The sequence below is a fragment of the Crocodylus siamensis genome, chromosome 6 (genome assembly GCF_052110815.1).
Source record: "Crocodylus siamensis isolate JL-2025a chromosome 6, ASM5211081v1, whole genome shotgun sequence".
Lineage (NCBI taxonomy): Eukaryota > Metazoa > Chordata > Crocodylia > Crocodylidae > Crocodylus > Crocodylus siamensis.
Genome location: NC_143400.1, coordinates 37,534,929 through 37,552,694, shown reverse-complemented (window position 1 = coordinate 37,552,694; position 17,766 = coordinate 37,534,929). Strand labels below are relative to the sequence as shown.

The window sequence follows — 17,766 nt, the reverse complement described above, 5'->3', positions numbered from 1 at the left end:
TGGGCAAAGTTCTGTTTAGTCCAGCAATAAAAATGGATGAGCAATTGGCTTCACATCTGGCTTCTCATCTAGTAGCACAACTGTCCAATGCTTGGTTTCAAAACAGTGTAGAAGAACACTGTACTGCAGACAAGCTGTTTTAATCGGAGGGTAATACTTTGGATTATCCTGTTTGAGTCGCTTTGTAAAAAGCGCAGTACACAGGAAAAAATGTTGCAGTGGGACAGATTGCATGTGCAACTTCCCTTGTTTTTACATTGGTTAGCTGTGTGTGTTTGGGAGGGCTAGTTTTAGTGTTAAAAAAAAAATTGCTGAAGCTGGTCATGCATAGACAAAGTTAGTATGATGATGAGCGAGCTGTATAAGGTGGAGGAAGACCTTGGCCTGACTTTCAGATCGTAGGTTGAGTTTGCAAGGCTAAGCAAATGGAAAAACAGTTGATCTGAAAAGGAACTTAATGAGGCTGTGGTCAGAAATCTGTTGAGAAGGTTTTCCATTTTCACATGGGAAGTTCTTTCCCCTCTAGGTGAAGAGTCTTGTTTTTGTGGTGTTTGTTTTTCCTGCACCCCTGTATATTGTAAGCTAAAAAAACCAAACCTCTAGCTAACTTGGGTGTTGGGCAGCATTGTTTATGAGATTTTTGTTCTGGGAGCTATGTTCTGCCCTTGTTACAAGTTCCCAGCTCTTTTTGTAAAAATTTTTTTCTTCTCGAGTATGGCAGAGCAAATGATTTTACTGTTGTTGGTGATTAATGCTAAGGAGACTTGTATGGCTCTTGAATCCCAGCTGAGCTTGAAGTTGGGAGCTGGGAAGGAAAGACTCAGATGGTACATGCCAGCCATGAAGCAACTAAGACCACAGATCTAGAATCCTGCTGTGTCACTACCGTACTACTTGGTGCATAGCTACATGCTCAGCGCCTGCCTACGCCAAGGGGCTTGGAGTCTCTGTAGAGTTAACGGAAGTTATAAGCACTTGTAGTGCTCCTGAGTGCTGTCGGCAAAGCCGGAGTTGTCAGCAGGACTTGGAGCGTGCGAACACTTGCAGCCCCTCCTCAGTGGCAGAACCACACCAGTTCTGCCAACTAATGGCAGCCAGCGCTGCTGTAGTGGAGGCATGCAAGCAGTTTGTGTGTAGCTGTCCTGTGGTTTAGCTTGGGTGCCTGTCCTCTTCCGGGCATATCGGGAGAAGGCATTGGACACTAAAAATAATGTCTCGGCATTTTCTGGGAAGGTGTTCAAGTAGCAGGCTCACTGCAGGAGTCTCTTCCATAGTACTTGAGGGCTGGGCCAGAGCAAGCACGGCCGTTCAGCTGGTTTGTCTCTGTGTATTTGTTCTTCCCCCGGAGTAACTTGAGTGGAGTTAACTGTGCAGTGGACAGGCATAAAATACTGACTGAGTACAGTTCAGACATGTCCCCTCGTTTGGTAGGTGCCTGTGAATCCTACTTGCCTGGCATCAAGCAGGATACATCAGGCCTAAAAGTTGCCCTCGTGTAGCTTCTCAGTATGCAGGAATGCAGCTGCCCAAAGTGACTACCCCTTTTCAGGAACATTTGCCTGCCGTAATTTGCATGGAAAATATGTGGCCTTCACCAGGACACCAGGTCTTCATCTGCTGCTGAGGAGGAGCGAAAGGTCATTCTGGAGGGTGGAGCTACTTGGCTGAGATCTGTGACTCCTTTTTCTTCCTCCACAACAGATCCCGCGTCAGTCCTTGCGCGTATTGTGGCCTTGGGTACACGTGAATGTGAGGGTCCTGAACTCTGTGGCTGTTCATCTGTGTGTAGAACACACAATCGTGCTCAGTTTGGTTGTCAATGCCTGGCAGGCCTTGCCAACTATAATAGTTGCTAATGTATGCAGATATGGCCAGTGTGAAGTTGTGCTGCCGCTGATTGAATGAATTGTCTTATTCATTCAGGTCTGGAATTGCCTACGTCTTTGGAGGAGAAAAGGTTCTAATGACGCGCGGCCCCTGATGTAGGAAGATTCCTGAGGTCAAACTGAGCCCGTTTTGGCTGCAGTGGTTCTGAGAGAACAAGGCTGCAACAAGATCTCCTGCAGAATGGCGAGCATGTCAAGGGGGTCTGTTGTTCAGGGGCTCGTGCCTGACTTCCCAAATGTCACCATGAAGAAATGGGTAATGTCAATTCTGCCTCTCCCCCTTGGTGCTCTGTGGGAAGAGGGAAGGAACTTTGTTCCAAGCCTTCAAGGCCAAGAGTTTTCTTTGTGCTGCAGCTCTGTTGCTAACTGTTTAGTTTGCGCGTGCTGCCTCTCAACAATGGTCTGCAGCTCTGAACTGCCTGTTCCAGAGGTTAGCTGAGGTTTGTGTAGGGACCAAGAGTCAAAGTAGCTGGATTTTTTTTTTTTACATCTGACTCTGCTTCCTTGTGTGTCCTTGAGCAAGTAGCTCTGCTGTGTGGTCCCTGTCTACAAAATGGGAAGAGTGACCTTGTGTAGTGTGGGGCTCAGATTTGTTTCTGTAGCGCAGGAGTGCTCAACCTCCAGCCCATGGGCCAAATGTGACCTACAGAGCCTTGAAGTCCAGCCTACAGCGCTCCCGGAGGGTTAGGAAACTTAGTGACGGGGGAGCAGTGGCAGTACTTCCAGCCCTCCCCACAGCCAAAGTCCCAAGGCCCCTAGGGCAGGTTGCCCATTTCTCTCTGCACACACAGGTTGTGGCCAGACCATGCCCTGTGCAGTCGGTTCGGAGCCAGGCCAGGTCTGGTCCCCTTCTCACTACCTTCTTCCCCCTCCACCCTCTGCCCACAGGGTTGGACCATGAACAGCTTCCTCCCCACCTCCTCTCCCCATGCAGCTGAATTGGGGCCAAACTGCCCCTCCTCCCTCCTCCCCTTTGTGGCCAGATGGGACTCCACTGTGCCTACCCTGGTGCTGGATTGAGTCCACCCCTGGGATCCCACCTGTGGAGGGAGTGGGCACTGCCCCTCCAGCCCACTTGGCAAAAAGGTTGAGCACCATTGTTGTAGAGGGTTCTGGGTTCCCCTGAGATCTAAGGTCAGGGAACCTGGTTGTGACAAAAGGATGGGTGCAATTCCATTGTGCGTTACTAATTCTTTGCACTTTCCAAGTTCTAGAGCAAATCTGAACTGGAGCAAAATTAGGCTTGTTCAGGGAAGACTCTTGCGTGTGCAGAGAAGGCATCTTCTTTATCTTGCTTGTCGGGAGCTGCGCTGGCTTTATTCCAGTTTTGTTCATTAGGTGCTTGTCTCCTAGATGTGTTGCCCAGAGGAGGATACTGTTGTGGGGAGAAGGTGTTGTGTGGAGGCTCTGCTGTTGAGCTACTTGGGCTGGGCATTTGCATTGTAATAGGTATTGGGCTGCCCTGTCACTGAAGTGCTCGGAGAGTACTAGGCAGACAAGGTTCTTTGGGTAAATCTGATTATTTTTTTTTTTTCCAACTACTTAGTTGGTCTAATAAAAAAATAAATTCTTAGCAAGCTTTTGGGTTGAAAAACCCTTTGTCAGGCTGAGGAAGCATCTGCAGTTGGCGTGTGCTGTTCCTGGGTGGAAGGAATAGTAAAGAAGCCAGAAGCTAGTATGTAGGCAAGGAAGACAGTCAGTCAAGATGTAAATAGGAGATCATTAAGCACAGGTCCTTTAGCAGCATCTGCAGGCTTAATTGTAAAGAATAGGGGACCACAGCCACGTCTGTGACCAAAGTAGTAGCAGTAGTCACAGAACAGCACTATTTGCATTCCTCATCAAGGCCTGGGCTGGAGTTGTCCTGAGACTTAAGAATCATCCTGCCAGTGAGTTTCAAGTGAGTCGTCTTGCAGCTGAGACTTCAAGGTCCCAGGGCACTTTATGGATAACAAAGAAAAGTGTAGCAATGATCTCCAGACCACCCTTCTTCCCACCCCTGCCCACTACTTCCTCAAAGCAAGCAGAAAGTGAGAGACTAATACTGAGTGTTTTCTCCAGGCACTGTACAGCAGGCATCTAATGCATTATAATGCATGGTTCTGGGAACTAAATACAATATTCCTGGTTTCTTTTCCACTCTGCTTTCTCTCTCTCTTTTTTTTTTTTTTTCTCCAAAGCAGGCGTCGCCCTCAGAATCACAGAAAATTAGGGTTGGAAGGGACCACAGGAGGTCATCTAGTCCACTGTTTCTCAACCTGTGGGTTGTGACCCAAAAGTGGGCCACAAGAATATATAAAAGGGTGGTGAAAAACTAAAAATAGATCAACAAGCTTTAAAAATGGATTCTCCTTTAAAGGAGAAAAACATGGGAAACCATGGATTTTCCCTTGCAGGCTGGCAGAGTTTCAGCCTGCAAGGGGCTGCTTGGGAACCCCTATGCATCACACACATCCACCACCACCACCCCACACACTGGGGGCAGGGGGGCAGAAGGTCAAGGGTGAGGGGTACAGACAGGGTCAGGGAACCGTTTTCTACTGAAACTATTGACTGGGTTGGGACTGGCCATCCATGTTTACAAATGGGTCCTGGTACAAAAAAGGTTGAGAACCACTGATCTAGTCCAACCCCATGTTCAAAGTGGGACCGTCCCCAACTACATTATTCCAGCCAGTGCTTTGTTGAGCTGGGTTTAAAAACCTCCAAGGATGGAGATTGTACCGCCTCTCGAGCTGACCTGGTCTTCACTACCCTTTTAGTGAGAGATTTTTTTTCATAATAGCCAACATAAACTGCCCTTGCTGCAACATGAGACCAGTGCTCCTTCGTAGATTCATAGCTGCTGGGGTCAGGTGGGATCTCAACAGATCATCGAGTCCGACCCCCTGCCTAGGCAGGAAAGAGCGCTGGGGTCAGATGACCCCAGCCAGATGCCTATCCTTGTTCTGTCATCTGCCACCACTGAGAAGTCCAGCTCCATCTTCTTTTGAACCCCACTTCAGGTAGTTGAAGGCTCCTATTAAATCCCCCCTCAGTCTTCTCTTGTCTAGACTAAATAAGCCCAGTTTGCTCAGCCACTCAGGAAGCATGTGTCCCAGCCCCTGAACCATTTTTGTTGCCCTCTGCTGGACTCTCTCCAATGTGTCTGCATCCTTTCTGCAGTGGAGGGGGCAAAACTGGACCCAAGACTCCAGATGTGGCCTCGGCAGTGCAGAACAGAGGGGACTAATCACTTCCCTTGATCTGTTGGCAACACTTATACCAACGCAGCCCAGTATGGCATTAGCCGTCCTGGCAACAAGGGCACACTGTTGACTCATAATCCAGTTTATTGTCTACTGTCACCTCCAGGTCCTTTTCTGCAGAGCTGCTGCTTCGCCGGTCAGCCCCCAGCCTGTACTCGCGCATAGGATTCTTTTGTCCTCACTGCAGGACTTTGAACTTGTCTTTGTTGAACCCCATGAGATTTTGTTTTTTGGCCTCCACTTTGTCTATGTCTTTGTGAATGCTAGCTCCTAGCCCTGTCTACTAACCCGCGCGCCCCCGCCCTCCCCCCCCAGTTGGTGTCATCTGCAAACTTGCTTAGGGTGAACTCCATCCCACCTTCCAGGTTGTTAATGAACATGTGAAGCAAAACAGGTCCCAGGACCGACCCCCTTTGCTAATGGCTTTCCAGTCACAGCTGGGGAAAGTAGAGAAGGTGGGAATAAACCCCAGAAGGGAAAAGAGCAGGGGAGGTTGAGGGTGTGGAGGCTTGGAGGTCAGCCCCATTGCAACTGTTTACTGGGAGTATAAACATGTTGAGCTAGTGTTGGTTATATGCCATGATGTTTGCATGTTGTTTGCTTAGTACACTATAGCACGTTTTATGTTGGAATGTCCTTTGCCTTGGCTAAGCTCTTTATACCATACACCTGCTGACAGGTAGCTCGTGTCAATTGGATGGAGCATATGGCCCTCCATCTGAAGCTTAGGAGATTAATTTTCTTGCTTAGTGACCCAAGATTTAACTCCCCGCACTCTTACCAGGGCTCAGCCCAGATAGGGAGTTCAGAGTAACGTTCTGCAAGACAGTTGAAGCACAGAGAGGCTGGAGCAGGGGCCAAGCACGACTTATTGAGTGCCTGGGAAGGATCGTGGAGAAATGCAACAGCACTTAGGCTGAGAACTGGGAGGGAGGGTGGGGAACAAGAGCAGCTGGCAAGTGGCAGGCATGTCCAAACTCGGGTCCAACAGGGGCAGCAGGGTAGGCCATACAAGGAGAGGCTGCAGGGCCCAAACCTGTTCAGCCTCCACAAGAGAAGGCTGAGGGGGATCTAGTGGCCTGTTACAAACTAGTCAGGGGGGACCAGCAGGCAATGGGGGAGTCCCTGTTCCCCTGAGCACCGCCAGGAGTGACCAGGAATAATGGTCACAAGCTGGCAGAGGGGAGATTCAGACTAGACATCAGGAGGCGCGACTTCACGGTCAGGGCGGCTAGGATCTGGAACCAACTTCCAAGTGCTGGCTCCTACCCTGGGGGTCTTTAAGACAAGGCCAGACAGTCACCTTGCCGGGGTCATTTGACCCCAGCACTCTTTCCTGCCATGGCAGGGGTCAGACTTGATGATCCCTTCCGACCCGACCAACTATGAAACTATAATGGTTGTTATTGCTACAGACAAGTCACGTGCAGAGGCTCTGGTTAATGGGGGGGTGGGGGGCTCCACCTGCTTGGACTCATGTAAGGTGTGTATTTACTGAGAGAATATGGTTATAGTTGCAAAAGTGTTGTTGGGTTAAGCCTGTGTTTCCATGGGTTGTAGACATGCTAGCTTGCCAGTCTGATATCAGATGGGTACCAACATAAAGAAAATTGGCTGCATTGGAAATCAGCCTGATGTGGCTGATAATTTGGCCAGTAAATGGTGCCTGCATGCACGCAGCCGCAGCGCAGCATGCCGGCGGCGAGGAGCAGAGCCCGGCAGTGTGGAGAGCTGCATGCAGCTGGTAAGTCCGTTGTGGTGGAAGAGGAGAGGGGAGGGACCCAGCTGTAGTCGCTTTGATGTCTTTTCCCACTGATTTTAGCAAACCAGGGTTTTGGCCTTAACTTGGAATAAAATTTGATCCGTCAACTGGATATCATAGAGAAGTAGGGCTGGAAGGGACCTCCAGAGATCATTTAGTCCAGCCCCCTGCCTGAGGCAGGATCATCCCTATCCAAATCATCCCGTATAAACCATAATCTAAACGCTACATAAGATTACTGTCAACCCTGACACAACACAGTCCTGGTCAAGTGTGAAGGGGTTATAATAACTGCATGGGGTTTTCTAGTGTGGACGGGAGCACAGTCCAAGGTGTTTTGCACTTCAGAAATACCCATGTGTAAATGCAGCAGTGAATGAAGTAGTAACTTTCTCCCCTCCATAAATTCCCAACTGAAAGCAGCCCAAGGATGCTTCCTTACCATGACTGTCGTGTGGTTTTTTCCTCTGGTTCCATGCAAGCAACTAAACAAAATGCTGCGAGAACACAGTTGAACCACAACCGTGTTTCACAGCCACGCTGAAAATGGTTATTTTTGTAGCATAGCCAGGGCCTAAAACCGCCTTGCAAAATTCTGCTCGCCCACGCGCCTGGCGTGAGTAATTTTCTTTTGATGGGTGAGTAAAATATCATTAGTTTTCTCGTTATCCTTTTGGAATGGGTGGGAGACATTATTGTTCATATAGTCGCTTAACACTGACATGGTGCTTGGCTCATGGCAAGACCTGAAGACAGGGTCTCCCCAAACACCTTGTAGCCTAGCATTGCTGAGGCTGATGGTGGCTGGCTGGGACCAAAAAGGGCCAAGTCCCCAGGGGTTATTTTTTTTCCAAGACTGGTTTAAAACAATGTGTTCATGTCTTGAGGGTTCCTCCCTGCAACAGGGGCTTGCTCTGATGCTGCTTTACTGGCTCGCAGCCAGGACTTTTCCAGGTAGAGTGGAACCGGGATATAAGGTGTGTACATCCTACAGTTTCGTTCCTAGGTGTCCAGTGCCACCAGCCAAATTCTCCGGTGCTGCCCCTCCTGCAGTTCCAACGACCTCCTCGCGAGCTTCCCGGGCCAGAGGCGATGCAGAATTTGGCTTGGCGTCTCTCTCAACATAAGCTATTTGTGATCCATTTGAATAATTTTTTCCTCTTGCATTAGCGTTGTATTTGGAGTGGTTGCTATGAGTTCGTCTAAGGAACGAGGAGTGGGGTGGGACAGTGCATGCAGTTGCCATGGACACCATGGAGCATAGCAAGGCATCCAGAGTGATGTGTTATATTAAGTGCAACCATGTCTTGCTTTCCTGCCATTGTCACCTGTCCAGGCTGGGGCTGCAATTCCAGTGCTGCTTGGGCACTCGCTGGGGCATGGTATCAGGTTGTGTCCTTTTTAAGGCCAGGGAGCAGTCTTGGGCTTCCAGTTTGGGCAGCAGAGGTGCTGCTATTGTGCAACCTATTGTTTACTTGCATATGCAGCACCAAGCACACTGTCCGCACGCAGTGAAAATCTTCCTAAGGCCCTGGCTGTATATGGTGTTGAGCATTTCTTGCCAGGCCACATGAGCGCTTACCATCTTGCTAAGCATCTTCCAGCAGCGGCGCTTGTGCCTGAGGTCGCTAGTGTAGGCAGGGACTCGAGCGTCTTTTACCATCCAATCATGTCGGCCTTAGTGCCATCTAGGAGATGATGCGGTGGTTAACCGCTCGTCCTCTTGGCACGTAGCACTACTGCTAGGGTGGCTGTTTTGTGCCTGGCTGCACCTGCAGTGTGGTTGACCTGTGCTTGTGTTGACATGGCTCGGGTGGGGAGAGTGTGAAGGGTCTGGGAAGTTGGGGGTTTTCAGTGCCTCGCTAGGTAGCTTCAGTGCCTGTCCTAGGCGGGAACCAGTGTGCATGTTGTGATTTCACAGCATGGTTAGCAGCTTTTACTGTGAAAGTACAAGAGCAAACAAGTAGAAAACTGCAGCCTTTGCACTGGGGGGAAACCCCGCGGTGTTTGGGCAGGGACTTTTCCTCTGTATGGAGAGAGAGAGAGAGATATTTGGGTTTTTTTTGTCTGTCACTTGGTCAAGATGGTGATTCATTTCTGCATTGGCCTATGGGGAGCCGTATCAGTGCAGCTGTTGCCTCTCTTGGCTGTGTGTTTTCAGTCCTTTGCTGTCTTGTTTTCTGAATTGTTGTGGTGCTTCTGCTGTGAGCCCAAGGACAGAAAAGCAAACTCCATGGCTGCAGTGATACTTCACAGCTCCAGAAGAACCAAGGGGTCATCCTATGCTCCCTTCACATGTCTCTCTGGGCCACATAGGCTTGCAGTATCTGCATGCAGCAGGGGTGGGAGTAAGCAACATGGCTTAGTAAGCCTCTAGGTCTGTGGTTGCCAAATAACTTCCGAAGGTCAACTTCTTCAGTACTGTCCATCTTGAGACTGCCTGCTGCGTGAAATGACTGCTTTGGGAGATGACCATCTCCCTGCCACCTGGATGATATATCACTTGGATAGTAACCTTAAAGTCCAAAGATGAGACTTGATCACCCCTCTGATGCGATGGTGGGGGAAGTAGATTTGGAAGTTCTCTGTGAGTGGGAGCCAACAGCGATACAAAAGAAGAGGCGCTATCATGAGCACTGTTGCAGTTGAGGACAAAGCCGCTGCCAGCGCCTTTCCCCACTTGGAGGGGGACTTTAATATTGGGAGTTATTCTCTTTCCCTGCTCAGCGAGGAGCAAGAGTGGCCAAGATTGTGTCCTCCTTGTCAGAACACCCTGCAGGGCAGTAGAGTAGATCCCAAGTGCCTTCCTACTTTAAATGTTTCGATATGATTTTCACTGGGCTATTCCTAAGTGGAAGGGGTTGCAGCGGCAAAGTGAAGCAGTGCATGTTAACATTTGCTTCCCAGCAGACCTCCTTGAGTTCCTCCATTACCTGCTGGATTCATCTGTAATTGAGTGGTTAAACTCAATAAGGAGAGACAGCCTTTGGTATGTAAGCCTGAATGCGCACGTGGGACGGCCGAGTAAACCTAGAGCATGGCTGGGGGAACTTCCCAGGACGTGGGTCATGGCTGCGCCCCACCTCCAGGGCCTCCTCCACATCCCTGCGGAGGAGACACTTTCAGGCTTCTCTACCCACCCACACTTTTTTCCCTGTTTTTTCCGAGTCCCACCGCATCCTTTTAGTGGTGCGGTTAGCCTCCCGTCTGCAGTCCCGAGTTCTTTCTGCTTTCTGCCAGCCTGAGGAGTGAGGCCAGGAATGTGGATGGTGTTGCTGCTGCTTGGGGTGATAAATGACCATATCTGACCAGAGTGGAAATCCTCTGAATGACTCAGCTTGCCCACGCTGTTTATTAACATGACTTCACACCCCAAACACAACCCCAGCATCCTTTCAACAGGAAGAATTGCACATGGTCTCCTCTAAGCTGCATACAAGATGTCCTGATTTTCCTAGGGTTAGTGTCTATGGCTGTCTGTAACATGCAGTGAAAGATGGATGTGAAATGTTGTCCATGCGGGTTGGATGCATTTCTGCTGTGCCTATCCTCTGACTATTTAGACAGAATAATATCTGGAGACTTTGGTCCCTAAGGCAGTATGACCCGTCTGAGACTTGGCAGCATCTCTCTCAGAGATGCCTTATCTCTAGTTTAGAGATGGGGAAAACTGATGCAACGTGACCTGGCCAAGGCAAGCCAGCGCGCATGTTAGACCTGGGCAGTGCTGGTGCTGGGCTTGGGGTCAAATCATTTGAGTACCTCTCAGCTGCCAGCAGCACCTTGTTGAAGCTTTGCAATCCAGTTGCAAGCATGTCAGGTAAGCTCAGATCTCAAATAAGATCAGTGCTTCTAATCTTGCTGCTTCCTTGTTTTAATACCTCTGCAATTTTATTATTATGATTTTTTTTTTGATTTTTTTTTTTTTTACTGAGCCTTATGAAAAGGAAGAGATTCGGAAACCAGGAGAAGACGCTCACTAGAATAAGTTTTTGTATGTGCAGGGAAGAGGTGGGGTGAGGCGTCGTTTCATGGACAAGGTTGGTTGTGTTAAAGTTCTACTGAACAGATGCAATTAGGCAGGTGGCATCAGGATGCTAATAGAAATTTATAGCTTCCAAGCGTAATCGGTTGAACATCTTGTTGACTTGTTCTGGGTGGAAAAAAGTTGTGGCTGTTTCCTTTTTGGAGATGCAAAAAAAAAATCTTCCCTTAAATGAGATTGATGCCCAGTATTCTTATAGCACATGTGCTTGCGGTGTGCACTGCCCATGCAAGGAGGATGGCACTCTGGCTGGAACAGGATGACTTCATCCCATTAAGCCACGATTTGACCCAAGCTGCTCACTTTGTTATAGTTTGGCTTGAGGAGGACCGGCAAGCCTTAAAGTAGCTGGTGTCAGCTCAGGGTAAAGGTAGGAGGAAGGAGTATTATCAGCTAAGCTCAGCCACATTACCCAGGTGCTTCAGAAGACCTGAAGTACTCCTTGGTGTGAGCCCTGCTTCCTCCTTCCCTTTCCATCCTGCAATTAGCTGTTACATAAATCACCAGTTGCCTGTGATCTGAATTCCTGGGCTTGGCCTATTAGGATCCAGGGCCCCGTACATGTGACTTGTTCTGGTTGGCTTCCGGCATCCCTGTTGCGTCACTGGAATTTAGCTAATTTTACTTTGACAGTCGTGGTGGGCAGGGGGGTTCCCTTAGTTTTGTTAGACTGTCCAGAGCAGCGTGGAGGTTTTTTGGGGGGAAGCCCCTGTCCTTTGAGATGACGCCAGTTGGGGCTTCTCAGGGTCCTGGGCTGAGAAGGCTGATTCGATTAAGTGGTGCAAGGTCATGCTTCAATAATGGCTTATATCACACACGTATATCCATCTCATAGGAAAGCAGGGGTGTGTGCGTGTGCACATGTGAAATGCACACCCCACTGTCATACCTTGGCACTGCCACATACTTTTGTTTTTTCCCCCCTTAACCTGCTGGTCCTGCTTTCTGTTCCAGACGGGTTTGTTCACAGCATCTGTGTTTCAGTGGTTCCCTGTGGCTGTTGGTGTCTTGGAGCGTCTGTAATGGCCCGTATTTAAATTTCTGTTTACTTGTGTGTTAACTAAGATTAACCATTAAGAGCAGAGAAATAATTATCTCTAATCAGGCGCAGCCTTTGGTGAGTATGACGGTGCCTACTAAGTCTTCGTTTCTTTCCTTTTTCTCATCTGTCTTACTCGTCACCCAGTTCTCATTGCAGCTTGAAAGCTAAACGGAGCCCATTCAAATAGGGAGACCCTCCTCCCTCGTATTACTCCATGCCACATCTGGGCTATGATGCCACGTAAAGACTGACATACAGAATAGGGGAGTAGGCAGAGAGACAACTTTCCCATTCCTTTCTCTACCACAAATGCCCAGCCAGGGCCCTGTCTGCCAAAAGGAGGATCAAGACTTAGAGAGCCCTGGTGGGAATATTAGCAGGAGGTGTTTTAATTTTTTCCAAGTAGTTTCCTGCAGCACAGCATCAGAGATACCCAGGGCCTCCAGGCACCCCCCAGGCAGCTGTGTGTTATGTATGTCACTAGGAAGGAGTTTACTTGCGCACAGGTTCTTTGCTCACTATTAGCTTCTCCAGTCTCCCTGTTGGGGCTCTACATGGTCTCCAAGCAAGGCTTGCTGGAAGGGCTCCTCCGCAAGCCTTCTGGGCACGGCAGGTCCAGATGCTGCAGCTGTTTGGCTTCTCTCTTCTGCCCTGCTTCTTCACCCCTCGGGTGTTTTGTACCCAGCTTCTTCCCAAAGGTGATGGCTGATGGTGGTTTCTGGCTGCCCCATCTGTGAACGTCTTATGTTGCCATGTGTATGCCTCTGTTGGAGGCACCTGGCTCTATTGACCCCGACTGTGTGGCCAATATGGGGAGCTGACCCATTTTTTTTTGACCCGCCTTGGAAGAAATCCTGTATTATTGTCCTCCTTCCACCAAGGCATCGCATCCAGCAAGCGCTGCTGTAATTATATGCTAGATGATTGTTTGTTTATAAAAGAAGGATGATTCATGGTGGCCGAGGAATGGGAAAGGGTTAATAGCCTAAAATTGCATCGGCTGAGAACAATAAACAGGAAGTGCTCCAGAAACTTGAAATTTTCAACTTTTGTGACTCAGGTTGGCTCGCGCTCTGGGCAGGGGGCAGGGTGGGATGGGTTTTAGTTGAGGTTTCTCTTCTCGGTGGCTAATTATACCAGTGGTTAGAAAATGGTGACAAGGATTGGCTCAAAGGAAGCCAGGCAGGATCAGGCCACCGGGAGACATCTCTCTTGCTTCCCTCGGATTATATATGGCGTGATGTCACGGTACGCAGCCCGTGATGTGCTTTTTTGGAAGGTTTTGCAGACTGACATCCAGCAGCTTTGTCTTAATGGTTAGGTGTAGGTCACGATGGGTTTGACACCGTGGAACCCTAACAACAACTGGGTGGGTTAAAAATACAGGCAGTCCTCGACATACCACATTTTGCACTTTAAAACGTTTATAAATTGACACCCTACTTCAACTTTCTGACGTCAGTTTTGACTTTACAACGCTTGATTCGGTGCGACGCCATGCCAGTGAACAAGTTTCCTGCATCGCCCATCTCCTTGGAGAGCATCTGTCCAAACTTCCTTGGACACTTTCTGTAAGAAAGCGACGAGACTCCAGAAGCGTCCGCAGCCAGGACTCCTGAGAAGACACCAGCCAAGAGCCCTTCAGAAAGTTCAGCCAAGTCACCTCAAAGAAGTCCTTCCAAATCAATATGATAGCTGTTTACAGTATAAATACGTTGATGTTGCTATATTACTCATCTGTAATTGATTGAGTACAAAATTCTTGGTTATTTTTAGTGAAAATAGAGTATTGGGCCTTGGCTCAGGAGCCAGTCCCCCATTTATAACCTTGTTTCCTATGAGAAAATGGTTCTGAGTTGCAACCTTTCAACTTAAGACCTAGTTTTCAGGAACCAATTAATTGTGTTGTCAGTCGGAGGACTGCCTGTAAATTATTGCAAGAATGAACCATCTTCCTTGTGTTGCCTGCAGCTTCTGTGCATGGGTTCTTGTATGTGAAGCTAATTAGGGACAGATAGGAAATGAACTTGCCTGCTTTCATTATCCAAAATGAAGGCAAATAGAGTTTAACTTAAACTGTGGGGGGTAGGGAAATTGAGAAGTCACAAGGTGGGGATGTATTTCTTGCTATGGAGCATCTGGTACAGACGGTAGTTTGCAGACAGGATATTCTTCTAGAGGAGCTGCTGATCTGACCTAGTTGGGAAAAATCCTGCGTAAAGAGATTTCCTTTTTTTTTCTTTTTAATGTGACCACATTCTGTCCTCAGATAAAATGGCCTGCTGTGTAACCTGCACACCGTGTAACCCAGCTGGTTGGTTAAGTGGCGAAAAAGTTTTGGACCACGTAATTTAACCTGATAACATCCCTCTACATTCCTGTAATACATTAGAGGTGGTCGACAAATTACTGGTGTTTGTGTGTGGGCTTTTTATTACATTGGCTATTGAGGAGAGGAGGTAACTTTTAAACGAGTTCACTCATTGCAATAAAGTGACCAAGCCAAAAGCCTGAGCGCGGTGTCGTCTATGAGCGCTCTTTCTCCTTGCACAAGCTAGTGGGGAGGTAACAATTTAGGTCACCCAGATTGTACAAACAAGCGCATGAAGGTTTTTAAGAATGAAGGCTGCTGAGCTGGCAGGTGAGCCATTCCTACAGCTGTTGTATCAGGGAAAAACTCCTTTGAAGCAGCTCCAGACACTTGGACTGTTTTGTTTTTTTTGTTTTGTTTTGTTTTTAATGTCTTTCTAAACACTTGCAACTTTTTTTTTTTATCTCTTCACTCACCTTTAGATTTTGTTGTTAATACTTAACTTTTCTTCAGCTGTCTGCTCAGCCAAGGAAGCCTTGCAGCAGCCAAAGCCCATCTTGGTGTTACTAGGTGCTGAGCAGATGGGCACGGGGTTCTCACGTGCTGAAGGAGACTCAGCTGGCAGTGCTGTAAGGATCAAAAGAAATGCTGCATAGGTATCAAAAAAAAAGGGGCTGTGACCTTGCAGCCCTTGGGTCTGGGGGAATGCCGCACTGAAAGCAGCTGGTCTTCTCCGTGGACGTGAAGGAACATGGGACGGAGGGGGTGTCCCTCCTGTTGCCTCAGAGGCCGGCTCTTGGATGCTCACATATCCCTTATCTCTTTTTCCAGGATTCCGTTCAAGCTCGGGCAGCCCAAGAAACAGATTGTACCCAAGACGGTGAGTAAACCGATTCCCCCTTTTTTTAGATCTCGTCCTTGATCATGTGGCTGATGAGTCAAGCCAGCACTTTAACTCGTCCCATTTTTTTTCCTATGTGCATGCCCGTGGGAGGGGAGTGTGAGCGAGCAGAACCTGTTGCTGTGTGTGTGACCTGGGAGCAACGGGGAGTCCCAAGGAGCTGGAGTACTCAGGGCTGCAGTCAGTCCCTCGGAGAGGAGGGGGTTCACTCACCCTGGCACCGCTTTCCTAGGACGTGGCTGAGCATGCTTCCTTCCTTCCTTCCTTCCTCCTTTCAGCAATGGCTTGTTTGTTCCTCCTCTCTGAGCAGATGGAGGAGGAGGAGTGGTTCAGATCGCTGAATATAACTGTTTCCAAAGGAAGGCTTATTGGAGGGAGCTGCGCTGCTGTTCGGGTGTGAACTCAGTTTATGCTGCGCAGCGCTTGGTGCAGAAGCAGATGTGGAAAGTGTTTTGCCTTTGGAGATGCTGGAAAGCCCTGCTTCAAGGGTTGTTCTTTGCAGTATGCTCTGGTATCTTCCCCTCCTTAAGCAGGTGACCTCTGTCTTGTGCAAGCATCCCTCTCCCCAGCGCTGTCCTTGAATTAACCTGTGCCTCTGCCTTACCAAGTGTCCTAACTATGCCTCTCGTAGTCATGATCTTGATAGCCAAGCTGGGAGCTGAGCCCCTGTATGGATTGGTGAACCTGATCTTGATTCTGGCAAGGCTAGGCCAGCTGTTATGCTGCTTCACTTCTGTCAAGGTTGAAGTATCCAGGAGGCAAAAGTTAAGGAACCAATACCTCTGGTTGGCTTCCCCTTCCCTCTCCCTCAATTCCCCGAATGCTGAAGAAGTGCCATGAGTCTGTTTCAGTGGCATTGTTGCTCAGCATGGGCTGGCTTATGGCCTGCCATCTCACTAATGGTCTTGGGGCAAATGTGTGGAGAACAGGAAACATGGAGCTGTGTAACCTCACTGAGTAAGTGTGAAGTGAGTCCTTCAAAAGACTACAAAAGACAGGAAACCACCAGTCTCCCCTGGGAAGCTGATGTTCCGCCTTGCACTCGCCTCGGTTTCATGGTCTGAGAGCGTTGGGCCGCTTTGTAGCTCCAGCTCACTTTGGCCCAGTCGCAGGCTGAGACAATCCATCTGTGCAGGCTTGTGTGAGCGGCGGTGCCGACCCTTTTAGCTGTCCATTATGTTCCAGATGTTGGCCTCTGGAGCCTGCTGCAGGAAGTGGGCCACTGTAGCATCTGCAAGGCTGCATCCAGAGGTGCTGGGAAAGGAATTGGTTTCAGGATGGATCTCCCACTCACAAGATGGCACCACAAAAATCAAGGAGCAGTTGTCAGAGCTAGCTTTTGGCTCCTCCCAGAGCAGGCAGCTCCAAATGGGAGAGGGAGAGTTGCTTGGACACAGCGGGCTTGACTTGCCACAGACTTTTGGTTGCAAAGAAGCCAGTGCTAGTATGAATACGAGGCTCATAGTAGGACTGGGAAGTCATTTGACTGGGCTGCAGCAACAATGAGTCATGACTCCCTGTGCCCACTTGCTGCTCGTCTCTTGAAGAAGGGCAAAGTGTCAGTGCCGTTTAGCTTTCTGGGTAGCAGGAAGCCCCTGTAGAAAATTGGCTGATGAGCTGCTCTGATCTCCTACCTCTCCAACATCTCACTGCTTTGCTTTGTTTCTACCTTCACCTGGACAAATCCAGTTTCAGACAGAATAATGTCTCCCCTCCTCTTCCCCTGTCACTGAGCTTGTACAGAGGCAAGGAGACTGGGTAGGAGGATACAGAGAGGGATGGCAAGTAGTGCAGCCCAGTTAAGCTAACGCCCATTGATAGGAGGGGAAGCTGTGCCGAATGTTGGTCTGAATCCGAAGGGCGGGGGAAGCCTCTTGGAGCAGAGGCGAGTTCCTGCCTCTCCTTCCCCCAGGACAACTTTGTTCTGAGCAGAGGTTATGCTCGAGCCAGGACTGCAACACAACCCAGCTGCCTTGACTTCACCTGTGTCACCCTGTGGTTGTGCCATGCTCTTCCCTAGGGACCTGGTTATCTGAGCTGGCAGCTGGCAGAAAAGTGGAGCTCCTTTTGTCCCAGGAAGCCCCAACCTCGGAGCACAGGCTCCCACCTGCTGCCGGGCAAATCCAGCCCTCTTTTTTTTCTCTTCCCCCTACCCCACAGTCTTGGTTGGGTTCTCTCTTCCCCATCCCTCCCTCCCTCCCTTTGGCCCCTAGGCTGTGGGCTGGAGCTGCTCAGGATGCAGCCTTCCCTCAGTGCACCGTGGGCTGGCCACCAGTGAGTCAGCCTGGCAAGAAATGTCCAGAGCGCAGGGACCTGGGTTGTGGTTTGGCGAGGTTGCTTGACCTCACTTCCTTGACTTATCCACAGGCCTCAGGAAACACAGGGCTTCATTATAACCAGGACTTCACTGTGAAACTGGTCATGGAGTTCATTTCCCCTTGACATAGTAACAATCCTCAATCTCCCACAAGGCAGTAACAGCGCGGCCGTGACACTGGAGGCTCAGTTTGGTAGCTTGCCTTCCATGATCCCATCCACCCTTCCAGCCCCTGGCAGAGTGACCTGTCCCCC

At 49.3% G+C, this 17,766-nt stretch overlaps 1 protein-coding gene across 3 annotated transcripts in view; it reads left to right on the top strand.

Annotated features, from left to right (window-relative positions):
- Positions 1 to 17,766, top strand: part of BIN3 (bridging integrator 3) — a 51,388-nt gene that overhangs the window by 1,286 nt on the left and 32,336 nt on the right. For 2 of the 3 annotated variants that reach the window (XM_090056333.1, XM_090056334.1), the window contains exon 2: positions 15,126 to 15,174. In XM_090056333.1, coding sequence (XP_089912459.1) covers positions 15,126 to 15,174 — 49 coding nt within the window. Of the gene's footprint in view, positions 1 to 1,985; positions 2,143 to 15,125; positions 15,175 to 17,766 lie in introns of those variants that run through there. The other variant, XM_090056335.1, reaches the window with a different exon arrangement.